The sequence below is a fragment of the Pristiophorus japonicus genome, unplaced genomic scaffold, assembly GCF_044704955.1.
Source record: "Pristiophorus japonicus isolate sPriJap1 unplaced genomic scaffold, sPriJap1.hap1 HAP1_SCAFFOLD_339, whole genome shotgun sequence".
Classification (NCBI taxonomy): Eukaryota; Metazoa; Chordata; class Chondrichthyes; family Pristiophoridae; genus Pristiophorus; species Pristiophorus japonicus.
Window position 1 is genome coordinate 359,884 of NW_027253205.1, and position 27,399 is coordinate 387,282.

A 27,399-nucleotide genomic window follows, 5' to 3' on the forward strand; every position below is an offset into this window, starting at 1 on the left:
CTCGCTCACTGGGGTATCATCAACCCCTGACCTTTGCCCTCCGTCTCCCCAGCAGGTCGGAGAGCTCGACCCCAACTTGGCTGCAAGCGCTGAAACCAAAGAAGAAGAAATGAGCCCTTCACTCGGTAAGTTGGGGGGTGAGGGGTTAGTGGGGGGAGGTGAGGGGTTAGTGGGGGGAGTGAGGGGTTAGTGGGGGGTGTGAGGGGTTAGTGGGGGGAGTGAGGGGTTAGTGGGGGTGTGAGGGGTTAGTGGGGGTGTGGGTGTGAGGGGTTAGTGGGGGGTGTGAGGGGTTAGTGGGGGGGGGTGAGGGGTTAGTGGGGGGGGGTGAGGGGTGAGGGGTTAGTGGGTGGGGGTGAGGGGTTAGTGGGGGGTGTGAGGGGTGTGAGGGGTTAGTGGGGGGTGTGAGGGGTTAGTGGGGGGGGTGAGGGTTAGTGGGGGTGTGAGGGGTTAGTGGGGGGTGTGAGGGGTTAGTGGGGGTGTGAGGGGTTAGTGGGGGTGTGAGGGGTTAGTGGGGGTGTGAGGGGTTAGTGGGGGGGGGGTGAGGGGTTAGTGGGGGTGTGAGGGGTTAGTGGGGGGGGTGAGGGGTTAGTGGGGGGGGTGAGGGGTTAGTGGGGGGAGGTGAGGGGTTAGTGGGGGGTGAGGGGTTAGTGGGGGGGTGAGGGGTTAGTGGGGGGGTGAGGGGTTAGTGGGGGTGTGAGGGGTTAGTGGGGGGTGTGAGGGGTTAGTGGGGGGGTGAGGGGTTAGTGGGGGTGTGAGGGGTTAGTGGGGGGTGTGAGGGGTTAGTGGGGGGTGTGAGGGGTTAGCGGGGGTGTGAGGGGTTAGTGGGGGGTGGGGTTAGTGGGGGGGGTGAGGGGTTAGTGGGGGGTGAGGGGTTAGTGGGGGGTGAGGGGTTAGTGGGGGGTTGAGGGGTTAGTGGGGGTGAGGGGTTAGTGGGGGGGGGTGAGGGGTTAGTGGGGGGGGTGAGGGGTTAGTGGGGGGTGAGGGGTTAGTGGGGGTGAGGGGTTAGTGGGGTGTGGAGGGGTTAGTGGGGGGTGTGAGGGTAGTGGGGGGTGAGGGTTAGTGGGGGGTGAGGGGTTAGTGGGGGGGGGTGAGGGGTTAGTGGGGGGTGAGGGGTTAGTGGGGGGGTGAGGGGTTAGTGGGGGGTGTGAGGGGTTAGTGGGGGGGGTGAGGGGTTAGTGGGGGGTGTGAGGGGTTAGTTGGGGGTGTGAGGGGTTAGTGGGGGGAGGGTGCGGGGTTATTGTGGGGGTGAGGGGTTAGTGGGGGAGGGGCCTGAGGAGTTAGTGGGTGGGGGAGAGAGGTGAGAGGTGAAGGGTCGGTGCCTATCTGGTTCCCGATGGCACTGGGCTGTCAGCCATGGCTCAGTGGGTCTCTCGCCTCGGAGTCACAAGGTCGGGTGTTCGAGTCCCTGTTCCAGAGACTCGAGTCCCGTAATCCAGGCCGACACTCCCAGCACCCAGTACTGAGGGAGTGCCGCACTGTCGGAGGGGCAGTACTGAGGGAGCGCCGCACTGTCGGAGGGGCAGTACTGAGGGAGTGCCGCACTGTCGGAGGGGCAGTACTGAGGGAGCGCCGCACTGTCGGAGGGGCAGTACTGAGGGAGCGCCGCACTGTAGGAGGGGCAGTACTGAGGGAGCGCCGCACTGTCGGAGGGGCAGTACTGAGGGAGTGCCGCACTGTCAGAGGGGCAGTACTGAGGGAGCGCCGCACTGCGCTGTCGGAGGGGCAGTACTGAGGGAGCGCCGCACTGTCGGAGGGGCAGTACTGAGGGAGCACCGCACTGTCGGAGGGGCAGTACTGAGGGAGCGCCGCACTGTCGGAGGGGCAGTACTGAGGGAGTGCTGCACTGTCGGAGGGGCAGTACTGAGGGAACGCCGCACTGTCGGAGGGGCAGTACTGAGGGAGTGCCGCACTGTCGGAGGGGCAGTGCTGAGGGAGTGCCGCACTGTCGGAGGGGCAGTACTGAGGGAGCGCCGCACTGTCGGAGGGGCAGTACTGAGGGAGTGCCGCACTGTCGGAGGGGCAGTACTGAAGGAGCACCGCACTGCGTTGTCGGAGGGGCACTAACATGGACATATCCCTTTCTCCTCCCCCCCAGATCATGCTAAGACTCACAGCTGCCCCTCGAAGCGAGAGAACGCTGATCGTAGAGGCGATGGTGCAGTGCCGGAATGTGTGAGAGGGGTGTGTGGTGCCCATACCGTCCTTGGATATAACGGGAAACGCAAACCAGATCTTTTTTTTATATATATATATATATATATACTCTCGTCAGTGCCTCAGACTGATTGAGATCTACGCACTTTGTTTAAAATACCCCCCCGAGAACTTACTCTTTGCCTAAAAAGATTTATTTTATCAAGAATCGGTTTCTACGCGTCTTTTAAATGGTCTTTTTTGTTTAAAAAACCGGGGCCTGCTTAACTTGGATTGTGGGTCTGCACTTAAATGGTGGGTGGGTTTCGTTGGTCTAAGCAAACAGCACATGCGACACAGATTTTTAAATAAACTATCACTTCACGACCGAACCCTGTCTCCGGATCGAATTCTTCGCCTCTGACAGCGCGGGCTGAGGTGTGCTGGGCCTTGCGACACTGAGTATAAAAGCAGGGAAGTCTTGCCACAGGGACGTCCTCACTACTCGGGGGATCAAGGGGTTATGGCGAGAAAGCAGGAATGGGGGACTGAAGTTGCATGTTCAGCCGTGAACTCATTGAATGGCGGTGCAGGCTAGAAGGGCCGAATGGCCTACTCCTGCACCTGATCTTTGATCAGGCCTACTCCTGCACCTATTTTCTATGTTGACTTATGAGGGAAGGTTGAGGAGGTTGGGCCTCTACTCATTGGAATTCAGAAGAATGAGAGGTGATCTTATGGAAACGTATCAGATTATGAGGGGGCTTGACAAGGTGGATGCAGAGAGGATGTTTCCACTGATGGGGGAGACTAGAACTAGGGGGCATGGTCTTAGAATAAGGGGCCGCCCATTTAAAACTGAGATGAGGAGGAATTTCTTCTCTCAGAGGGTTGTAAATCTGTGGAATTCGCTGCCTCAGAGAGCTGTGGAAGCCGGGACATTGAATATATTTAAGACAGAGATAGACAGTTTCTTAACTGATAAGGGGATAAGGGGAGCGGGTGGGGAAGTGGAGCTGAGTCCATGATCGGATCAGCCATGATCGTATTAAAAATGGCGGAGCAGGCTCGAGGGGCCGTATGGCCGACTCCTGTTCCTATTTCTTATGTTCTTATGAGTCAGTCAAGTGCACACAGACAGGAAAGGTCCAGGCTTCATACCAGGCCTATGTTGAGTTAGCCTGATCTCACTCAGTCTGTAACTCACTCCCGGGTATCCGTTAATCTATATATAAACCCCCCGAACCCCTCGATTAGATTCCAGCCTGTAACTCACTCCCGGATATCTGTTATTCTATATATAAACCCCCCGAACCCCTCGATTAGATTCCAGCCTGTAACTCACTCCCGGGTATCTGTTATTCTATATATAAACCCCCCCGAACCCCTCGATTAGATTCCAGCCTGTAACTCACTCCCGGGTATCTGTTATTCTATAGATAAACCCCCCGAACCCCTCGATTAGATTCCAGCCTGTAACTCACTCCCGGGTATCTGTTATTCTATATATAAACACCCCGAACCCCTCGATTAGATTCCAGTCTGTAACTCACTCCCGGGTTTCTGTTATTCTATACATAAAGCCCACTCCGAACCCCTCGATTAGATTCCAGCCTGTAACTCACTCCCAGGTATCTGTTATTCTATATATAAACCCCCGAACCCCTCGATTAGATTCCAGTCTGTAACTCACTCCCAGGTATCTGTTATTCTATATATAAACACCCCCGAACCCCTCGATTAGATTCCAGTCTGTAACTCACTCCCGGGTATCTGTTATTCTATATATAAACCCCCCGAACCTCTCGATTAGATTCCAGCCTGTAACTCACTCCCGGGTATCTGTTATTCACTATATAAACCCCCCGAACCCCTCGATTAGATTCCAGCCTGTAACTCACTCCCGGGTATCTGTTATTCTATATATAAACCCCCCGAACCCCTCGATTAGATTCCAGCCTGTAACTCACTCCCGGGTATCTGTTATTCTATATATAAACCCCCCGAACCCCTCGATTAGATTCCAGCCTGTAACTCACTCCCGGGTATCTGTTATTCTATATATAAACCCCTGAACCCCTCGATTAGATTCCAGCCTGTAACTCACTCCCAGGTATCTGTTATTCTATATATAAACCCCCCGAACCCCTCGATTAGATTCCAGCCTGTAACTCACTCCCAGGTATCTGTTATTCTATATATAAACCCACCGAACCCCTCGATTAGATTCCAGCCTGTAACTCACTCCCGCTATCTGTTATTCTATATATAAACCCCCCGAACCACTCGATTAGATTCCAGCCTGTAACTCACTCCCGGGTATCTGTTATTCTATATATAAACCCTCGAACACCTCGATTAGATTCCAGCCTGTAACTCACTCCCGGGTATCTGTTATTCTATATATAAACACCCCGAACCTCTCGATTAGATTCCAGCCTGTAACTCACTCCCGGGTATCTGTTATTCTATATATAAACACCCCGAACCCCTCGATTAGATTCCAGCCTGTAACTCACTCCCGGGTTTCTGTTGTTCTATATATAAACCCCCTGAACCACTCGATTAGATACCAGCCTGTAACTCACTCCCAGGTATCTGTTATTCTATACATAAAGCCCACTCCGAACCCCTCGATTAGATTCCAGTCTGTAACTCACTCCCGGGTATCTGTTATTCTATATATAAACCCCCCGAACCCCTCGATTAGATTCCAGTCTGTAACTCACTCCCGGGTTTCTGTTATTCTATACATAAAGCCCACTCCGAACCCCTCGATTAGATTCCAGCCTGTAACTCACTCCCGGGCATCTGTTATTCTATATATAAACCCCCGAACCCCTCGATTAGATTCCAGTCTGTAACTCACTCCCAGGTATCTGTTATTCTATATATAAACACCCCCGAACCCCTCGATTAGATTCCAGCCTGTAACTCACTCCCGGGTATCTGTTATTCTATATATAAACCCCCCGAACCCCTCGATTAGATTCCAGTCTGTAACTCACTCCCGGGTATCTGTTATTCTATATATAAACCCCCCGAACCCCTCGATTAGATTCCAGCCGCTAACTCACTCCCGGGTATCTGTTATTCTAAATATAAACCCCCTGAACCCCTCGATTAGATTCCAGCCTGTAACTCACTCCCGGGTATCTGTTATTCTATATATAAACCCCCCGAACCCCTCGATTAGATTCCAGTCTGTAACTCACTCCCGGGTATCTGTTATTCTATATATAAACCCCTCGAACCCCTCGATTAGATTCCAGCCTGTAACTCACTCCCGTGTATCTGTTATTCTATATATAAACCCTCCGAACCCCTCGATTAGATTCCAGCCTGTAACTCACACCCAGATATCTGTTATTCTAGATATACACCCCCGAACCCCTCGATTAGATTCCAGCCTGTAACTCACTCCCGGGTATCTGTTATTCTATATATAAACCCCCCGAACCCCTCGATTAGATTCCAGCCGCTAACTCACTCCTGGTTATCTGTTATTCTTTCTATAAACCCCCCGAACTCCTCGATTAGATTCCAGGTTAGGTGAGTGGACAAATGCATGACAGATGAAGTATAATGTGGATAAATGTGAGGTTATCCATTTTGGTGGTAAAAACAGAGAGACAGACTATTATCTGAATTGTGACAGATGAGGAAAAGGGGAGGTGCAACGAGACCTGGGTGTCATGGTACATCAGTCATTGAAGGTTGGCATGCAGGTACAGCAGGTGGTTAAGAAAGCAAATGGCATGTTGGCCTTCATAGCGAGGGGATTTGAGTACAGGGGCAGGGAAGTGTTACTACAGTTGTACAGGGCCTTGGTGAGGCCACACCTGGAGTATTGTGTACAGTTTTGGTCTCCTAACTTGAGGAAGGACATTCTTGCTATTGAGGGAGTGCAGCGAAGGTTCACCAGACTGATTCCCGGGATGGCGGGACTGACCTATCAAGAAAGACTGGATCAACTGGGCTTGTATTCACTGGAGTTCAGAAGAATGAGAGGGGACCTCATAGAAACGTTTAAAATTCTGACGGGTTTGGACAGGTGAGATGCAGGAAGAATGTTCCCGATGTTGGGGAAGTCCAGAACCAGGGGTCACAGTCCAAGGATAAGGGGTAAGCCATTTAAGACTGAGATGAGGAAAAACTTCTTCACCCAGAGAGTGGTGAACCTGTGGAATTCTCTACCACAGGAAGTTGTTGAGGCCAATTCACTAAATATATTCAAAAGGGAGTTAGATGAAGTCCTTACTACTCGGGGGATCAAGGGGTATGGTGAGAAAGCAGGAATGGGGTACTGAAGTTGCATGTTCAGCCATGAACACATTGAATGGCGGTGCAGGCCAGAAGGGCTGAATGGCCAACTCCTGCACCTATTTTCTATGTTTCTGTGTCTATGTTTCACTCCCGGGTATCTGTTATTCTATATAAAAAACCCCCGAACCCCTCGATTAGATTCCAACCTGTAACCCACTCCCGGGTATCTGTTATTCTATATATAAACCTCCTGAACCCCTCGATTAGATTCCAGCCTGTAACTCACTCCCGGGTATCTGTTATTCTATATATAAACCCCCCGAACACCTCGATTAGATTCCAACCTGTAACCCACTCCCGGGTATCTGTTATTCTATATATAAACCCCCTGAACCCCTCGATTAGATTCCAGCCTGTAACTCACTCCTGGGTATCTGTTATTCTATATATAAACCCCCGAACCCCTCGATTAGATTCCAGCCTGTAACTCACTCCTGGGTATCTGTTATTCTATATATACACCCCCCCGATTAGATTCCAGCCTGTAACTCACTCCTGGGTATCTGTTATTCTGAAAATAAACCCCTTGAACCCCTCGATTAGATTCCAGCCTGTAACTCACTCCTGGGTATCTGTTATTCTATATATAAACCCCCGAACCCCTCGATTAGATTCCAGTCTGTAACTCACTCCTGGGTATCTGTTATTCTATATATAAACCCCCCCGAACCCCTCGATTAGGTTCCAGCCTGTAACTCACTCCCGGGTATCTGTTATTCTATATATAAACCCCCCCGAACTCCTCGATTAGATTCCAGTCTGTAACTCACTCCCGGGTATCTGTTATTCTATATATAAACCCCTCGAACCCCTCGCTTAGATTCCAGTCTGTAACTCACTCCCGGGTATCTGTTATTCTATATATGAACCCCTCGCTTAGATTCCAGTCTGTAACTCACTCACGGGTATCTGTTATTCTATATATAAACCCCCAGAACCCCTCGATTAGATTCCAGCCTGTAACTCACTCCCGGGTATCTGTTATTCTATATATAAACTCCCCGAACCCCTCGATTAGATTCCAGCCTGTAACTCACTCCCGGTATCTGTTATTCTATCTATAAACCCCCCCGAACCCCTCGATTAGATTCCAGTCTGTAATTCACTCCTGGGTATCTGTTATTCTAAATATAAACCCCTCGAACCCCTCGATTAGATTCCAGCCTGTAACTCACTCCCGGGTATCTGTTATTCTATCTATAAACCCCCCCGAACACCTCGATTAGATTCCAACCTGTAACCCACTCCCGGGTATCTGTTATTCTATATATAAACCCCCTGAACCCCTCGATTAGATTCCAGCCTGTAACTCACTCCTGGGTATCTGTTATTCTATATATAAACCCCCGAACCCCTCGATTAGATTCCAGTCTGTAACTCACTCCTGGGTATCTGTTATTCTATATATAAACCCCCCCCGAACCCCTCGATTAGGTTCCAGCCGGTAACTCACTCCCGGGTATCTGTTATTCTGTATATAAACCCCCTGAACCCCTCGAATAGATTCCAGCCTGTAACTCACTCCTGGGTATCTGTTATTCTATATATACACCCCCCCGATTAGATTCCAGCCTGTAACTCACTCCTGGGTATCTGTTATTCTATATATAAACCCCCCCGATTAGATTCCAGCCTGTAACTCACTCCCGGGTATCTGTTATTCTATATATAAACCCCCCCGAACTCCTCGATTAGATTCCAGTCTGTAACTCACTCCCGGGTATCTGTTATTCTATATATAAACCCCCCGAACTCCTCGATTAGATCCCAGCCTGTAACTCACTCCCGGGTATCTGTTATTCTATATATAAACCCCTCGAACCCCTCGCTTAGATTCCAGTCTGTAACTCACTCCCGGGTATCTGTTATTCTATATATGAACCCCTCGCTTAGATTCCAGTCTGTAACTCACTCCTGGGTATCTGTTATTCTAAATATAAACCCCTCGAACCCCTCGATTAGATTCCAGCCTGTAACTCACTCCCAGGTATCTGTTATTCTATATATAAACCCCCGAACCCCTCGATTAGATTCCAGCCTGTAACTCACTCCTGGGTATCTGTTATTCTATATAAAAAAACCCCGAACCCCTCGATTAGATTCCAGCCGCTAACTCACTCCTGGGTATCTGTTATTCTATATATAAACCCCCCGAACTCCTCGATTAGATTCCAGTCTGTAACTCACTCCCGGGTATCTGTTATTCTATATATAAACCCCCCCGAACCCCTCGATTAGATTCCAGCATGTAACTCACTCCCGGGTATCTGTTATTCTATATATAAACCCCCCGAACCCCTCGATTAGATTCCAGCATGTAACTTACTCCCGGGTATCTGTTAATCTATATATAAACCCCCCGAACTCCTCGATTAGATTCCAGTCTGTAACTCACCCCCGGGTATCTGTTATTCTATATATAAACCCCACGAACCCCTCGATTGGATTCCAGTCTGTAACTCACTCTTGGGTATCTGTTATTCTATATATAAACCCCCTGAACCCCTCGATTAGATTCCAACCTGTAACTCACTCCCGGGTATCTGTTATTCTGTATATAAACCCCCGAACCCCTCGATTAGATTCCAGTCTGTAACTCACCCCCGGGTATCTGTTATTCTATATATAAACCCCACGAACCCCTCGATTGGATTCCAGTCTGTAACTCACTCTTGGGTATCTGTTATTCTATATATAAACCCCCTGAACCCCTCGATTAGATTCCAACCTGTAACTCACTCCCGGGTATCTGTTATTCTGTATATAAACCCCCGAACCCCTCGATTAGATTCCAGGCTGTAACTCACTCCCAGGTATCCGTTATTCTATATATAAACCCCCCGAACCCCTCGATTAGATTCCAGCCTGTAACTCACTCCTGGGTATCTGTTATTCTAGATATAAACACCCCGAACCCCTCGATTAGATTCCAGCCTGTAACTCACTCCTGGGTATCTGTTATTCTATCTATAAACCCCCCGAATCCCTCGATTAGATTCCAGCCTGTAACTCACTCCCGGGTATCTGTTATTCTATATATAAACCGCCCGAACCCCTCGATTAGATTCCAGCCTGTAACTCACTCACGGGTATCTGTTATTCTATCTATAAACACCCCGAACCCCTCGATTAGATTCCAGCCTGTAACTCACTCCTGGGTATCTGTTATTCTAGATATAAACACCCCGAACCCCTCGATTAGATTCCAGCCTGTAACTCACTCCTGGGTATCTGTTATTCTATCTATAAACCCCCCGAATCCCTCGATTAGATTCCAGCCTGTAACTCACTCCCGGGTATCTGTTATTCTATATATAAACCGCCCGAACCCCTCGATTAGATTCCAGCCTGTAACTCACTCACGGGTATCTGTTATTCTATCTATAAACCCCCCGAACCCCTCGAATAGATTCCAGTCTGGAACTCACTCCCGGGTATCTGTTCTTTTTATAAACCCTCCGAACCCCTCGATTAGATTCCAGCCTGTAACTCACTCCCGGGTATCTGTTATTCGATATATAAACCCCCCGAACCCCTCGATTACATTCCAGCCTGTAACTCACTCCCGGGTATCTGTTATTCTATATATAAACCCCCCCCCTCCCGAACCCCTCGATTAGATTCCAGCCTGTAACTCACTCCCGGGTATCTGTTATTCTATATATAAACCCCCCGAACCACACGATTAGATTCCAGCCTGGACCTCACTCCCGGGTATCTGTTATTCTATATATAAACCCCCCGAATCCCTCGATTAGATTCCAGCCTGTAACTCACTCCCGGGTATCTATTATTCTATATATAAACCCCCTGAACCCCTCGATTAGATTCCACCTGTAACTCACTCCCGGGTATCTGTTCGATATATAAACCCTCCGAACCCCTCGATTAGATTGCTGTCTACAATTCCTTGATTTAGGCTTCAACAGGAAAGTCTTTAATTGACAAGGGACCACAGTGGGGGAGGAGGAAATTCTCCTGTTCAGTGTCGGATTTATTTAAACCCGGCACGCTGGGATCTTCCTGTGCGTGTTAAGCGTGGAGCTCAGTACCGCGCTAAGTGAAAGGTCAGGCCAACTTAGGACTACAACAACAACGTGTATTTATATAGCGCCTTTAACTTAGTGACAGGTCCCAAGGCGCTTCACAGGAGTATTATGAGATAAAAAGAATTTGACACTGAGCCACATAAAGAGAAATTGGGGCAGTTGGCCAAAAGCTTGTTCAAAGAGGTGGGTTTTAAGGAGCGTCTTGAAGGAGGAGAGAGAGGCGGAGAGGTTTAGGGAGGGAGTTCCAGAGCTTGGGGCCCAGGCAACAGAAGGCACGGCCCCCGATGGTGGAGCGATTATAATCAGGGATGGTCAGGAGGGCAGAATTAGAGGAGTGCAGATATCTCGGAGAGTTGTGGAGCTGGAGGAGATTACAGAGATAGGGAGGGGCGAGGGCTATGGAGGGATTTGTAAACAAGGATGAGAATTTTGAAATCGAGGTGTTGTTTAACCGGGAGGCAATGTAGGTCAGCGAGCATAGGGGGTGATGGGTGAGCGGGACTGGGTGTGAGTTAGGACACGGGGCAGTGAGCACAGGGGGTGATGGGTGAGCGGGACTCGGTGTGAGTTAGGACACGGGGCAGCGAGCACAGGGGGTGATGGGTGAGCGGGACTCGGTGTGAGTTAGGACACGGGGCAGTGAGCACAGGGGGTGATGGGTGAGCGGGACTCGGTGTGAGTTAGGACACGGGGCAGTGAGCACAGGGGGTGATGGGTGAGCGGGACTCGGTGTGAGTTAAGACACAGGACAGTGAGCACAGGGGGTGATGGGTGAGCGGGACTGGGTGTGAGTTAGGACACGGGGCAGTGAGCACAGGGGGTGATGGGTGAGTGGGACTGGGTGTGAGTTAGGACATGGGGGCAGTGAGCACAGGGGGTGATGGGTGAGTGGGACTCGGTGCGAGTTAGGACACGGGGTCAGTGAGCACAGGGGGTGATGGGTGAGTGGGACTGGGTGCGAGTTAGGACACGGGGGCAGTGAGCACAGGGGGTGATGGGTGAGCGGGACTCGGTGTGAGTTAGGACACGGGGGCAGTGAGCACAAGGGGTGATGGGTGAGCGGGACTCGGTGCGATTAGGACACGGGGCAGTGAGCACAGCGAGTGATGGGTGAGCGGGACTGGGTGCGAGTTAGGACACGGGGGCAGCGAGCACAGGGGGTGATGGGTGAGCGGGACTCGGTGCGAGTTAGGACACGGGGGCAGCGAGCACAGGGGGTGATGGGTGAGCGGGACTCGGTGCGAGTTAGGACACAGGGGCAGCGAGCACAGGGGGTGATGGGTGAGCGGGACTGGGTGCGAGTTAGGACACGGGGGCAGCGAGCACAGCGGGTGATGGGTGAGCGGGACTGGGTGCGAGTTAGGACACGGGGGCAGTGAGCACAGGGGGTGATGGGTGAGTGGGACTGGGTGCGAGTTAGGACACGGGGCAGTGAGCACAAGGAGTGATGGGTGAGCAGGACTGGGTGTGAGTTAGGACACGGGGTCAGCGAGCACAGGGGGTGATGGGTGAGCGGGACTCGGTGCGATTAGGACACGGGGTCAGTGAGCACAGGGGGTGATGGGTGAGCGGGACTCGGTGCGAGTTAGGACACGGGGTCAGTGAGCACAGGGGGTGATGGGTGAGTGGGACTGGGTGTGAGTTAGGACACGGGGCAGTGAGCACAGCGAGTGATGGGTGAGCGGGACTCGGTGCGAGTTAGGACACGGGGTCAGTGAGCACAGGGGGTGATGGGTGAGTGGGACTGGGTGTGAGTTATGACACGGGTCAGTGAGCACAGGGGGTGATGGGTGAGTGGGACTGGGTGTGAGTTAGGACACGGGTCAGTGAGCACAGGGGGTGATGGGTGAGCGGGACTCGGTGTGAGTTAGGACACGGGGCAGTGAGCACAGGGGGTGATGGGTGAGTGGGACTGGGTGCGAGTTAGGACACGGGGGCAGTGAGCACAGCGGGTGATGGGTGAGCGGGACTGGGTGCGAGTTAGGACACGGGGGCAGCGAGCACAGCGGGTGATGGGTGAGCGGGACTGGGTGCGAGTTAGGACACGGGGGCAGCGAGCACAGCGGGTGATGGGTGAGCGGGACTGGGTGCGAGTTCGGACACGGGGGCAGCGAGCACAGGGGGTGATGGGTGAGCGGGACTGGGTGCGAGTTAGGACACGGGGGCAGCGAGCACAGCGGGTGATGGGTGAGCGGGACTGGGTGCGAGTTCGGACACGGGGGCCAGCCGAGATTTGGATCACCTCTCGTTTACGTCGGGTAGAATATGGGAGGCCGGCCAGGAGTGCGTTGGAATAGTCAAGTCTAGCGGTAACAAAGAACAGGAGCAGGAGTCGGCCATTCGGCCCCTCGAGCCATTTAATACGATCATGGGCTGATCCGATCATGGACTCAGCTCCACTTCCCCGCCCGCTCCCCATAACCCCTTGTTCTCTTATCGGGCCACCGAGCACCAAGGGCACTACTCAGCGCCAAGCCTGCGACGAACACCTCGCTGCAGGCAACTCGGCTCATACAGTAGTGCCTAGTGATCTTTGACCACCCCCCCCACCCCCCCGCCCCCGGCCTTGCCACTGGACTAAGGCCTTGCTCAGCTGAGCCCGTGTGCAACGCCCGCCCCACCTTAAAGGAAACTCACGCACAGGCATCTTCCGTTCCTCCAACATGAAGTGCGGGACCTGGAACGTCAGGACCCTCGTGGACAACCCCGACAGCGACCGGCCGAGTTGCCCGGGAACTGGAGACGTGTTGATGTCGACATCGCCAACCTCAGCGAGACCCAGCGGGCCAAAGGAAGGCCAGCTCAAGGAACAAGCCGGGGGGAAAACCAGAGGCAGAACGCCACCTTCACGGGAGTCGTCTTCGCTGTCAACAACGAGCTGGTCGGCAGCCTCAAAAGACCCCCCCCCCCAACACCACCCCCCTCCGCCACCGGGGTTAACGAACGTCTCATGCTCAAGGCCGAGAGCTCGAAGAGGTCAAGCGCAAGGCAGCGGAAGGAGCATGTGGCAATCCAGCCCCACCCAGCCCTTCCCTCGGCGTGTGTCTGTCCCACCCTGTGACAAGAGTCTGTGGCTCTCGTGTCGGACTGTTCAGCCACCGACGAACTCGCTTCAGGATTGGAAGCAAGTCTTCCTCAATTGCGAGGGACTGCCCAGAATGACGATGATGATATCGGTTCAGAAACCGTCTCTATCCCTGTCTTATATATATTCAATGTCCCGGCCTCCACAGCTCTCCGAGGCAGCAAATTCCCTCAGATTTGCAACCCTCTGAGAGAAGACATTCCTCCTCGTCTCAGTTTTAAATGGGCGGTCCCCTTATTCTAAGATCATAGAAACATCGAAAATAGGTGCAGGAGCAGGCCATTCGGCCCTTCGAGCCTGCACCGCCATTCAATGTGTTCATGGCTGAACATGCAACTTCAGTACCCCCTTCCTGCTTTCTCGCCATACCCCCTGATCCCCCGAGTAGTCAGGACTACATCTAACTCCATTTTGAATCTATTTAGCGAATTGGCCTCAACAACTCTCTGCGGTAGAGCATTCCACAGGTTCACCACTCTCTGGGTGAAGAAGTTTCTCCTCATCTCGGTCCGAAATGGCTTACCCCTTATCCTTAGACCGTGATCCCTGGTTCTGGACTTCCCCAACATTAATAAGAACATAAGAATTAGGAACAGGAGTAGGCCATCTAGCCCCTTGAGCCTGCTCCACCACCCAACAAGATCACAGCTGATCTGGCCGTGGACTCAGCTCCACTTACCCGCCCGCTCCCCGTAACCCTTAATTCCCTTATTGGTTAAACATCTATCTATCTGTGACGTGAATACATTCAATGAGCTAGCCTCAACTGCTTCCCTGGGCAGAGAATTCCACAGATTCACAACCCTCTGGGAGAAGAAATTCCTTCTCAACTCGGTTTTAAATTGGCTCCCCCCGTATTTTGAGGCTGTGCCCCCGAGTTCTAGTCTCCCCGACCAGTGGAAACAACCTCTCTGCCTCTACCTTGTCTCTCCCTTTCATTATTTTAAATGTTTCTATAAGATCACCCCTCATCCGTCTGAACTCCAACGAGTAAAGACCCAATCTACTCAATCTATCATCATAAGGTAACCCCCTCATCTCCGGAATCAGCCGAGTGAATCGTCTCTGTACCCCCTCCAAAGCCAGTATAAACTTCCTTAAGTAAGGTGACCAAAACTGCACGCAGTACTCCAGGTGCGGCCTCACCAATACCCTGTACAGTTGCTTTTGTACTCCATGCCCCCTAGTTCTAGTCTCCCCGACCAGTGGAAACAACCTCTCTGCCTCTATCTTGTCTATCCCTTTCATGATTTTAAATGTTTCTATAAGATGACCCCTCATCCTTCTGAACTCCAACGCGTAAAGACCCAGTCTACTCAATCTATCATTGTCGAGCCCCCTCATAATCTTATACGTTTCCATAAGATCACCTCTCATTCTTCTGAACTCCAATGAGTAGAGGCCCAACCTCCTCAACCTTCCCTCATAAGTCAACCCCCCTCATCCCCGGGAATCAACCGAGTGAACCTTCTCTGAACTGCCTCCAAATGCAAGTGTATCCTTGGGTGGATAAGGGCACGGGTGAGGGCTTCAGCAGCGGAAGAGCTGGGCGGGGGGGGAGCTGGAGACGGGCAACGTTACGGAAGCTGGAAATAGGCGGTCTTAGTTGCGCCGCGGATAGGAATAAAGACACTAATGAAAAGCCAACATTTGAGCTGCAGTGGCCACCAATTTGCCCGGGGAGGACTAACGGTCCTCCGGGGGGGGGGGGGGTTGCTTGACTTCAGCAGCCCGTTGTCGCCTCTTGGCTCGGCTTCCCCCCCGCCTGCTCGTCGCCAGCGGGTCACGTGCCCCCCCCCCCCACTCCTCTCGCCCCTCCTCCTCCTCCTCCAGCGCGGGGGGAGCGGCGCATCACCCGGGGAAACGGCTCGCCCAATCGGCGGCTTCCACATCGCGCGTCGCGCGTCGACGGCGCGGGTCCCCGCTCCCTCTGCGGCCGACCTGTCCGCGTGCGTGCGTGCGCGTGCGTGCGCGCGCCCTCTGCTGTTGGTGGAGCGGGCGGCGGGCGGCGGCGGCACGTCAATCAGCCGGCCGGCTGCGCTGATTGGTTGTCAATCCACCAGCATTGGTGGAGGCGGAGGCTGGGGGCTGGGGGCTGGGCGGCCGCTGGCCGTTGGGAGGTGAGCGCGCATGCGCGAGTGGGCGGCCCGACCGCCACCCCACGTGGTGGTGGTGGTGGTGGGGGGAGGGAGAAAGAGGGGGAAAGCCGAGCTGCGATTGGTCGGCGCTGTGCGGCGCCCGGCGAGCGCCGCCGGTGATTGGCTGGCGGCGCTGTCAGTCAGCCCGCCGAGTGTGTGTGTGTGAGAGAGAGAGACAGCGAGCGGAGCCGGTGTGTGTGTGTGTGTCATGGCGTCGCATTGAAAGAGAGAGAGAGAGAGATCTGAGCGCGGCGGGCCACCCAGACACACACACAGAGACAGACCGAGAGACCGAGACCCAGCCGCCGCCGCCATGGAGGCCGCGCACACCCGCACGGTGGAGGAGGTGCTGCGGCATTTCGCCGTCAACGAGAGCACCGGCCTGGGGCCCGAGCAGCTCCGCAAGGGCCGCGAACAGTGGGGCCCGAACGGTGAGAGGGGGAGGGGTCTGTGGTGGGCTCCTGTGGGGGGAGGGGGGCTCCTGTGGTGGGGGGAGGGGTCTGTGGGGGGCTCCTGTGGTGGGGGGAGGGGTCTGTGGGGGGCTCCTGTAGGGGGAGGGGTCTGTGGGGCTCCTGTGGGGGGAGGGGTCTGTGGGGCTCCTGTGGGGGGAGGGGTCTGTGGGGGAGGGGGCTCCTGTGGGGGGCTCCTGTGAGGGGGAGGGGTCTGTGGGGGGCTCCTGTGAGGGGGAGGGGTCTGTGGGGGGCTCCTGTAGGGGGAGGGGTCTGTGGGGCTCCTGTGGGGGGAGGGGTCTGTGGGGCTCCTGTGGGGGGAGGGGTCTGTGGGGGAGGGGGCTCCTGTGGGGGGCTCCTGTGAGGGGGAGGGGTCTGTGGGGGGCTCCTGTGGGGGGAGGGGTCTGTGGGGGGCTCCTGTGAGGGGGAGGGGTCTGTGGGGCTCCTGTGGGAGGAGGGGTCTGGGGGGCTCCTGTAGGGGGGAGGGGTCTGTGGGGCTCCTGTGGGGGGAGGGGTCTGTGGGGGGCTCCTGTGGGAGGAGGGGTCTGTGGGGCTCCTGTGGGAGGAGGGGTCTGTGGGGCTCCTGTGGGGGGGGGGGTCTGTGGGGGGCTCCTGTGGGGGGGGGGGTCTGGGGGGCTCCTGTAGGGGGGAGGGGTCTGTGGGGCTCCTGTGGGGGGAGGGGTCTGTGGGGGGCTCCTGTGGGGGGAGGGGTCTGTGGGGGGCTCCTGTGGGAGGAGGGGTCTGTGTGGGGCTCCTGTGGGGGGAGGGGTCTGTGGGGGGCTCCTGTGGGGGGAGGGGTCTGTGGGGGGCTCTCTGTGGGGGGCTCCTGTGGGGGGAGGGGTCTGTGGGGCTCCTGTAGGGGAGGGGTCTGTGGGGGGCTCCTGTAGGGGGAGGGGTCTGTGGGGGGAGGGGGTCTGTGGGGGGCTCCTGTAGGGGGAGGGGTCTGTGGGGCTCCTGTGGGAGGAGGGGTCTGTGGGGCTCCTGTGGGGGAGGGGTCTGTGGGGCTCCTGTGGGAGGAGGGGTCTGTGGGGCTCCTGTGGGGGGAGGGGGGCTCCTGTGGGAGGAGGGGTCTGTGGGGCTCCTGTGGGGGGAGGGGTCTGTGGGGCTCCTGTGGGAGGAGGGGTCTGTGGGCTCCTGTGGGAGGAGGGGTCTGTGGGGCTCCTGTGGGAGGAGGGGTCTGTGGGGCTCCTGTGGGGGGAGGGGGGCTCCTGTGGGAGGAGGGGTCTGTGGGGCTCCTGTGGGGGGAGGGGTCTGTGGGGCTCCTGTGGGAGGAGGGGTCTGTGGGGCTCCTGTGGGGGGAGGGGTCTGTGGGGCTCCTGTGGGGGGGGCTCCTGCGGGGGGAGGGGTCTGTGGGGGGCTCCTGTAGGGGGGAGGGGTCTGTGGGGCTCCTGTAGGGGGAGGGGTCTGTGGGGCTCCTGTAGGGGGAGGGGTCTGTGGGGCTCCTGTGGGGGGAGGGGTCTGTGGGGGCTCCTGTGGGGGGAGGGGTCTGTGGGGCTCCTGTGGGGGAGAGGGGTCTGTGGGGCTCCTGTAGGGGGAGGGGTCTGTGGGGCTCCTGTGGGGGGAGGGGTCTGTGGGGAGAGGGGTCTGTGGGGCTCCTGTGGGGAGAGGGGTCTGTGGGGCTCCTGTGGGGGGAGGGGTCTGTGGGGCTCCTGGGGGGGCTCCTGTGGGGGGAGGGGTCTGTGGGGGGGCTCCTGTGGGAGGAGGGGTCTGTGGGGGAGGGGGGCTCCTGTGGGGGAGGGGTCTGTGGGGGCTCCTGTAGGGGGAGGGGGGCTCCTGTGGGGAGAGGGGTCTGTGGGGCTCCTGTGGGGGGAGGGGTCTGTGGGGCTCCTGTGGGAGGAGGGGTCTGTGGGGCTCCTGTGGGAGGAGGGGTCTGTGGGGCTCCTGTGGGAGGAGGGGTCTGTGGGGCTCCTGTGGGGGGAGGGGTCTGTGGGGGGCTCCTGTGGGAGGAGGGGTCTGTGGGGCTCCTGTGGGAGGAGGGGTCTGTGGGGCTCCTGTGGGGGGGAGGGGTCTGTGGGGCTCCTGTGGGAGGAGGGGTCTGTGGGGGCTCCTGTGGGAGGAGGGGTCTGTGGGGCTCCTGTGGGGGGAGGGGTCTGTGGGGGGCTCCTGTGGGGGGAGGGGTCTGTGGGGGGCTCCTGTGGGGGGAGGGGTCTGTGGGGGGCTCCTGGGGGGGAGGGGTCTGTGGGGGGCTCCTGTGGGGGGAGGGGTCTGTGGGGGGCTCCTGTGGGGGGGAGGGGTCTGTGGGGGGCTCCTGTAGGGGGAGGGGTCTGTGGGGGGAGGGGTCTGTGGGGGGCTCCTGTGGGGGGAGGGGTCTGTGGGGGCTCTGTGGGAGGAGGGGTCTGTGGGGCTCCTGTGGGAGGAGGGGTCTGTGGGGCTCCTGTGGGAGGAGGGGTCTGTGGGGCTCCTGTAGGGGGAGGGGTCTGTGGGGCTCCTGTAGGGGGAGGGGTCTGTGGGGGGAGGGGTCCTGTGGGGCTCCTGTAGGGGGAGGGGTCTGTGGGGCTCCTGTGGGGGGAGGGGTCTGTGGGGCTCCTGTGGGGGAGGGGTCTGTGGGGCTCCTGTGGGGGGAGGGGTCTGTGGGGCTCCTGTAGGGGGAGGGGTCTGTGGGGCTCCTGTGGGGGGCTCCTGTGGGGGGAGGGGTCTGTGGGGCTCCTGTGGGGGAGGGGGTCTGTGGGGCTCCTGTGGGGGAGGGGGGCTCCTGTGGGGAGAGGGGTCTGTGGGGGGGGCTCCTGTGGGGGGAGGGGTCTGTGGGGCTCCTGTGGGGGGAGGGGTCTGTGGGGCTCCTGTGGGGGGAGGGGTCTGTGGGGCTCCTGTGGGGGAGGGGGGCTCCTGTGGGGAGAGGGGTCTGTGGGGGGGGCTCCTGTGGGGGGAGGGGTCTGTGGGGCTCCTGTGGGGGGAGGGGTCTGTGGGGGGCTCCTGTAGGGGGAGGGGTCTGTGGGGCTCCTGTGGGGGAGGGGGGCTCCTGTGGGGAGAGGGGTCTGTGGGGGGGGCTCCTGTGGGGGGAGGGGTCTGTGGGGGGCTCCTGTAGGGGGAGGGGTCTGTGGGGTTCCTGTGGGGGGAGGGGTCTGTGGGGCTCCTGTGGGGGGAGGGGTCTGTGGGGGGCTCCTGTGGGGGGGGAGGGGGTCTGTGGGGGGCTCCTGTGGGGGGGAGGGGTCTGTGGGGGGGAGGAGGTCTGTGGGGGGGCTCCTGTGGGGGGGAGGGGTCTGTGGGGGGGAGGGGGTCTGTGGGGGGGCTCCTGTGGGGGGAGGGGTCTGTGGGGGGCTCCTGTGGGGGGGAGGGGTCTGTGGGGGGCTCCTGTGGGGGGAGGGGTCTGTGGGAGGAGGGGGGGCTCCTGTGGGAGGAGGGGTCTGTGGGGCTCCTGTGGGGGGAGGGGTCTGGGGGGCTCCTGTGGGGGGAGGGGTCTGTGGGGGGCTCCTGTGGGGGAGAGGGGTCTGTGGGGCTCCTGTGGGGGGCTCCTGTAGGGGGAGGGGTCTGTGGGGCTCCTGTGGGGGAAGGGCTCCTGTGGGGGGAGGGATCTGTGGGGGGAGGGGTCTGGGGGCTCCTGTGGGGGGAGGGGTCTGTGGGGCTCCTGTGGGAGGAGGGGTCTGTGGGGCTCCTGTGGGAGGAGGGGTCTGTGGGGCTCCTGTGGGAGGAGGGGTCTGTGGGGCTCCTGTAGGGGGAGGGGGGCTCCTGTGGGGGCAGGGGTCTGTGGGGCTCCTGTGGGAGGAGGGGTCTGGAGGGTTCCTCTGGGAGGAGGGTTCTTGTGGGGGGAGGGTTCCTGTGGGAGGAGGGGTCTGGAGGGTTCCTGTGGGAGGAGGGGTCTGGAGGGTTCCTGTGGGAGGAGGGGTCTGGAGGGCTCCTGTGGGAGGAGGGGTCTGGAGGGCTCCTGTGGGAGGAGGGGTCTGGAGGGCTCCTGTGGGAGGAGGGGTCTGGAGGGCTCCTGTGGGAGGAGGGGTCTGGAGGGTTCCTGTGGGAGGAGGGGTCTGGAGGGTTCCTGTGGGAGGAGGGGTCTGGAGGGTTCCTGTGAGGAAGGGGAGCTCCTGTGGGAGGAGGGGTCTGGAGGGTTCCTGTGGGAGGAGGGGTCTGGAGGGTTCCTGTGGGAGAGGGGTCTGGAGGGTTCCTGTGAGGGAGGGGAGCTCCTGTGGGAGGAGGGGTCTGGGGGGTTCCTGTGGGAGGAGGGGTCTGGAGGGTTCCTGTGAGGGAGGGAAGCTCCTGTGGGAGGAGGGGTCTGGAGGGTTCCTGTGAGGGAGGGGTCTGGAGGGTTCCTGTGGGGGAGGGGGCTCCTGTGGGAGGAGGGGTCTGGAGGGTTCCTGTGGGAGGAGGGGGCTCCTGTGGGAGGAGGGGTCTGTGGGGCTCCTGTGGGAGGAGGGGTCTGTGGGGCTCCTGTGGGAGGAAGCGTATGGGGGGCTCCTGTGGGGGAGTGGGGCTCCTGTGGGAGGAGGGGTCTGTGGGGGATTGGTCTGTGGGGCTCCTGTGGGGGATTGGTCTGTGGGGCTCCTGTGGGGGAGGGGTCTGTGGGGCTCCTGTGGGAGTGGGGCTCCTGTGGGGGGAGTGAGTGGGGCTCCTGTGGGGGGAGGGGGGAGTGAGTGGGGCTCCTGTTGGGGGAGGGAGGAGTGAGTGGGGCTCCTGTGGGGGCAGGGGGGAGTGAGTGGGGCTCCTGTGGGGGGAGGGGGGAGTGAGTGGGGCTCCTGGGGGGGTGTCCTGTGGGGGAGGGTTCGGGGGGGGGGCATCCTGTGGGGGAGGGGTCTGTGGCTCTGGGGAGGGGCCGGGGGCTTGAGGGAGGGGTCTGTGGCTCTGGGGGAGGTGCTGGGGGCTTGTGGGAGGGGTCTGTGACGCCTGTGGGAGAGTGGTCTGTGACTCTGGGGGCTGGGCCAGGCAAGGGGCCTGTGGGGAGTGAGCTGGAGGGGCTCTGGGGGGGAGGGGCCTCGGGCTCTGGGGCGGTGGGGGCAGGGCTCGGGGGGAGGTGCCTGGGCTTATGGTGAAGGGGAGGGGCTCGGGGGGAGGGCCTGGGATACTCGGTGGGGCCTGTGGGGAGGGGGGGGAGAAGAGGCCGTGGGGTGGGGCCTGAGGGAGGGGGTTTGTATCTAGGGGGAGGGGGGCTGATGCGGGGCTTGGGGTGGGGCATGTGTCCAGTGGGTTCTGGGTTGGTGGAGGGTCATGGGCCAGGCTTTGGTGGGGGGGGGAATAGGCCTGGTCTGAGGGAGGTGCATTGGGGGAGGGGCCTATGATGCTCCTCCCCATTGGGAGAGGGGCTTTGCCATTGAGGGGTTTTTGGGACTGTTGTAATGCAGAAAACACGGCTGTTAACTTGCACACAGCGCACTCCCGCAATGTGATAAATGAGCAGATGCTGTTTTTGTGATGTTGGTTTGAGGGATAAATACAGGTCACAGGGGAGAAGTTCCCCATCTCCTCTTCTAACAGTAGCCGTGGGATCCTTTCCATCCACTTGGGATGCAGATGGGGCCTCGGTTTAATGTCTCATCCGAAAGACAGTCCCTCCGACAGTGCAGTGCTCGCTCAGTGAAGAGGACACACAAAATCTGCATAAGGACATAGACAGGCTAAGTGAGTGGGCAAAAATTTGGCAGATGAGAGTATAATGTTGGAAAGTGTGAGGTCATGCACTTTGGCAGAAAAAAAATCAAAAAGCAAATTATCATTTAAATGGAGAAAGATTGCAAAGTGCTGCTGTACAGAGGGACCTGGGGGTAAAAGGATAGTATGCACGGACAGCAAGTGATCAGGAAGGCCAAAGGTATGTTGGCCTTTATTGCAAAGGGGATGGAGTATAAAAGCAGGGAAGTCTTGCTACAGTTATACAGGGTATTGTTGAGGCCACACCTGGAGTACTGCGTGCAGTTTTGGTTTCCATATTTACGAAAGGATATACTTGCTTTGGAGGCAGTGCAGAGAAGGTTCACTCGGTGAATTCCGGAGATGAGGGGGTTGACTTATGAGGAAAGGTTGAGGAGGTTGGGCCTCTACTCATTGGAATTCAGAAGAATGAGAGGTGATCTTATCGCAACGTATAAGATTATGAGGGGGCTTGACAAGGTGGATGCAGAGAGGATGTTTCCACTGATGGGGGAGACTAGAACTAGAGGACATGATCTCAGAATAAGTGGCCGCCCATTTAAAGCAGATGAGGAGAAATTTCTTCTATAAAGGTTGTAAATCTGTGGAAGTTGCTGCCTCAGAGAGCTGTGGAAGCCGGGACATTGAACACATTAAAGACAGAAATAGACAGTTTCTTAAACGATAAGGGGTTATGGGGAGCGGGCGGGGAAGTGGAGCTGAGTCCATGATCAGATCAGCCATGATCTGAGTAAATGCCGGAGCAGGCTCGAGGGGCCCCTCCGACAGTGCGGCGCTCCCTCAGTACCGCCCCTCCGACAGCACGGCGCTCCCTCAGTACCGCCCCTCCGACAGTGTGGCACTCCCTCAGTACCGCCCCTCCGACAGTGCGGCGCTCCCTCAGTACCGCCCCTCCGACAGTGTGGCACTCCCTCAGTACCGCCCCTCCGACAGCGCGGCGCTCCCTCAGTACCGCCCCTCCGACAGTGCGGCGCTCCCTCAGTACCGCCCCTCCGACAGCACGGCGCTCCCTCAGTACCGCCCCTCCGACAGTGTGGCACTCCCTCAGTACCGCCCCTCCGACAGCGCGGCACTCCCTCAGTACCGCCCCTCCGACAGCGCGGCGCTCCCTCAGTACTGCCCCTCCGACAGCACGGCGCTCCCTCAGTACCGCCCCTCCGACAGCGCGGCGCTCCCTCAGTACCGCCCCTCCGACAGCGCGGCGCTCCCTCAGTACCGCCCCTCCGACAGCGCGGCGCTCCCTCAGTACCGCCCCTCCGACAGCGCGGCGCTCCCTCAGTACCGCCCCTCCGACAGCGCGGCGCTCCCTCAGTACCGCCCCTCCGACAGCGCGGCGCTCCCTCAGTACCGCCCCTCCGACAGCGCAGCGCTCCCTCAGTACCGCCCCTCCGACAGAGCGGGGCTCCCTCAGTACTGCCCCTCCGACAGTGCAGCACTCCCTCAGTACCGCCCCTCCGACAGCGCGGCGCTCCCTCAGTACCGCCCCTCCGACAGCGCAGCGCTCCCTCAGTACCGCCCCTCCGACAGAGCGGGGCTCCCTCAGTACCGCCCCTCCGACAGTGCAGCACTCCCTCAGTACTGCCCCTCCGACAGTGCGGCACTCCCTCAGTACCGCCCCTCCGACAGTGCGGCGCTCCCTCAGTACTGCCCCTCCGACAGTGCAGCACTCCCTCAGTACTGCCCCTCCGACAGTGCAGCACTCCCTCAGTACTGCCCCTCTGACAGTGCGGCACTCCCTCAGTACTGCCCCTCCGACAGTGCGGCGCTCCCTCAGTACTGCCCCTCCGACAGCGCGGCGCTCCCTCAGTACTGCCCCTCCGACAGCGCGGCGCTCCCTCAGTACTGCCCCTCCAGCAGCGCAGCGCGGCGCTCCCTCAGTACCGCCCCTCCGACAGCACGGCGCTCCCTCAGTACTGCCCCTCCGACAGCGCGGCGCTCCCTCAGTACTGCCCCTCCGACAGCACGGCGCTCCCTCAGTACTGCCCCTCCGACAGCGCGGCGCTCCCTCAGTACCGCCCCTCCGACAGTGCGGCGCTCCCTCAGTACTGCCCCTCCAGCAGCGCAGCGCGGCGCTCCCTCAGTACTGCCCCTCCAGCAGCGCAGCGCGGCGCTCCCTCAGTACTGCCCCTCCGACAGTGCGGCGCTCCCTCAGTACCGCCCCTCCGACAGCGCGGCGCTCCCTCAGTACCGCCCCTCCGACAGCGCGGCGCTCCCTCAGTACCGCCCCTCCGACAGCGCGGCGCTCCCTCAGTACTGCCCCTCCGACAGCGCGGCGCTCCCTCAGTACCGCCCCTCCGACAGCGCGGCACTCCCTCAGTACTGCCCCTCTGACAGCGCGGCGCTCCCTCAGTACCGCCCCTCCGACAGCATGGCGCTCCCTCAGTACTGCCCCTCCGACAGCGCGGCACTCCCTCAGTACTGCCCCTCTGACAGCGCGGCGCTCCCTCAGTACCGCCCCTCCGACAGCGCGGCGCTCCCTCAGCACCGCCCCTCCAGCAGCGCAGTGAGGCGCTCCCTCAGTATTGGACACCGGGGAATGTCGGGCCTGCATTGTGGGGCTCGAATCTCTGGAGTGGAGACTCGAAGCCACGTTCTGATTCGGAGTTGAGAGAGACACATTGAGCCACTGCTGACACCATGAAGTTGGTGGAAGACCTTCGCTGCAGAGGTTTGTTGCGACTTGGTTTGTCTGACCAGAGGTAGCAGGAGACCCAGAATCCGGAATAGGCTTTGATAAAATGAGCTGGCTTCATATTTTGAAGAGAAAAATTAAAATGGGTATTGGAAGCGGGATTTCATTGAGCTGTCACGGGGCAAATGGGCAGAATGGCCTTCTCCTTTGATCTTGATGTTGGCTGTGTTTTCTTCAATTTTGAATGCCCCCACACTTTTTAAACTTAGCGAAGGAGGGAGAGAGCGTGTCAGTGACAATCCCATCTCTGTATTGTGGCTACATGCCGTTCATTCGTGACTCAGAATCCTTCCTGAGGTTTCCACGAGTCTGCGCAGGACTGCAGCTGAGCTTAGTTTAAATGAAAAATACTAATAACATGAGTGTTCTACCGTCTTGCTTTTAAAATTGTTATCCATGGGTTCAGATCCATCCACGCCCTTACCCCTCCCTGTTTCTGTAACCACCTCCAGCCCCTACACCCCTCCCTATCTCTGTAACCTCCTCCAGCCCCAACACCCCTCCCTATCTCTGTAACCCCCTCCAGCCCCGACACCCCTCCCTATCTCTGTAACCTCCTCCAGCCCCGACAACCCTCCCTATCTCTGTAACCCCCTCCAGCCCCGACACCCCCTCCCTATCTCTGTAACCCCCTCCAGCCCCGACACCCCTCCCTATCTCTGTAACCTCCTCCAGCCTCTACACCACTCCCTATCTCTGTAACCTCCTCCAGCCCCTACACCACTCCCTATCTCTGTAACCTCCTCCAGCCCCTACAACCCTCCCTATCTCTGTAACCTCCTCCAGCCCCTACAACCCTCCCTATCTCTGTAATCTCCTCCAGCCCCTACACCCCTCCCTATCTCTGTAACCTCCTCCAGCCCCTACACCCTTCCCTATCTCTGTAACCTCCTCCAGTCCCTACACCCCTCCCTATCTCTGTAACCTCCTCCAGCCCCTACACCCCTCCCAATCTCTGTAACCCCCTCCAGCCCCTACACCCCTCCCTATCTCTGTAACCTCCTCCAGTCCCTACACCCCTCCCTATCTCTGTAACCTCCTCCAGCCCCTACACCCTTCCCTGTTTCTGTAACCTCCTCCAGCCCCGACACCCCTCCCTATCTCTGTAACCTCCTCCAGCCCCGACACCCCTCCCTATCTCTGTAACCACCTCCAGCCCCTACACCCCTCCCTATCTCTGTAACCTCCTCCAGCCCCGACACCCCTCCCTATCTCTGTAACCTCCTCCAGCCCCTACAACCTTCCTTGTTTCTGTAACCTCCTCCAGCCCCTACACCCCTCCCTATCTCTAACCCCTACACCCCTCCCTATCTCTGTAACCTCCTCCAGCCCCTACAACCTAGTGTTTAAAGGTGAAAGATGAATATTTGTATAATGTTAGAGGTTGTACATATTTGTGTCATAATTGACCCTAAGAAAGGATCATCATCATCGTAGGCTGTCCCTCGAAACGAGGATGACTTGCTTCCACGCCAAAAAAAGGACAAGTTCACAGGTGTTTCGAATGGAGGGCCTGAACTACATGTTGAAGGGTGGAAGATGCCTGTGCGTGGATTTTTTTAACATGTGGTGACCGTTGCACACCAGTCACCACACGGGCTTGACAGAGCCAGGTCTTGGTCCAGTGGCAAGGGTTAACCAAGACCACTGGAGACCAGTTCTGCTGCACGGGACCCAGTGCGCGCACGTATCACAGTGTGGGCTGGGCCCGTGCTGCCCCTGGCCCCGAACTCGCGCCTCTCCTGGGCCCCGATCACGTCCCTCTACAATCACTCGCCGCTCCTTCGCCCCGACCTCGCCGCTCCTGCTGTACCTGCCCCACGCTCCAATCACCGACCTGGTTCTTGATGACGTCACTCTTCGCTGTGTCGCCCTCCTGCACCAGCTCGCGCTGCACCCTGAAGTGGTACACCACCACGCTGCCCATGGTCGCCTCTCACCGCTCCTTTTATGGCCCCGCCCTGCCGCTGGTGTTCCCTCGCAGATTGGGGCCTCCATGCTGCATATACTTGCCCATGGCCCATATACTTGCCGGACGGAGAGGGAGTGCAGCGAAGGTTCACCAGACTGATTCCTGGGATGGCAGGACTGTGGTATGAGGAGAGATTGGGTCGACTGGGCCTGTATTCACTGGAGTTTAGAATAATGAGGGGATCGCATTGAAAGGTATAAAATTCTGACGGGGTTGGACAGACTGGATGCGGGGAGGATGTTTCCCCGGGGGCTGGGAAGTCTAGAACAAGAGGGTCACAGTCTCAGGATACGGGGTAGGAAATTTAGGAGCGAGATGAGGAGAAATGTTTTCACTCAGAGGGTGGTGAACCTGTGGAATTCTCTACCACAGAAGGCTGTGGAGGCCAAGTCACTGAATATATTTAAGAGGGAGACAGATAGATTTCGAGACACAAAAGGTATCAAGGGGTATGGGGGAATAAGCGGGAATATGGTGTTGAGATAGAGGATCAGCCATGATATTGAATGGCGGTGCAGACTCGAAGGGCCGAATGGCCTACTACTGCTCCTATTTTCTAACCCTGCCTATCTCTGTAACCACCTCCAGCCCCGCACCCCTCCCTATCCCTGTAACCTCCTCCAGCCCCTACACCCTTCTTATCCCTGTAACCTCTTCCAGCCCCGACACCCCTCCCGATCTCTGTAACCTCCTCCAGCCCCGCACCCCTCCCTATCCCTGTAACCTCCTCCAGCCCCTACACCCTTCTTATCCCTGTAACCTCCTCCAGCCCCTACACCCTTCTTATCCCTGTAACCTCTTCCAGCCCCTACACCCTCCCTATCCCTGTAACTTCTTCCAGCCCCTACACCCCTCCCTGTTTCTGTAACCTCCTCCAGCCCCACAACCCCTCCCTGTTTCTGTAACCTCCTCCTGCCCTACACCCCTCCCTGTTTCTGTAACCTCCTCCAGCCCTACACCCCTCCCTATCTCTGTAACTCCCTC

General features: G+C 57.9%; 1 protein-coding gene and 1 long non-coding RNA gene across 2 annotated transcripts in view; both read left to right on the forward strand.

Annotated features, from left to right (window-relative positions):
- On the forward strand, positions 1-2,525 carry LOC139250042 (uncharacterized). Its single transcript, XR_011591258.1, has 2 exons — positions 1-125; positions 2,096-2,525. It is a non-coding gene; the product is annotated as an uncharacterized lncRNA (long non-coding RNA).
- A 13,348-nt stretch (positions 2,526-15,873) lies between these two features.
- The window catches only part of LOC139250041 (sarcoplasmic/endoplasmic reticulum calcium ATPase 2-like), a 116,167-nt gene continuing 104,641 nt past the window's right edge, over positions 15,874-27,399 (forward strand). The window contains exon 1 of the mRNA XM_070872605.1: positions 15,874-16,162. Coding sequence (XP_070728706.1) covers positions 16,045-16,162 — 118 coding nt within the window. The 5' untranslated portion in view covers positions 15,874-16,044. The remainder of the gene's footprint in view (positions 16,163-27,399) is intronic.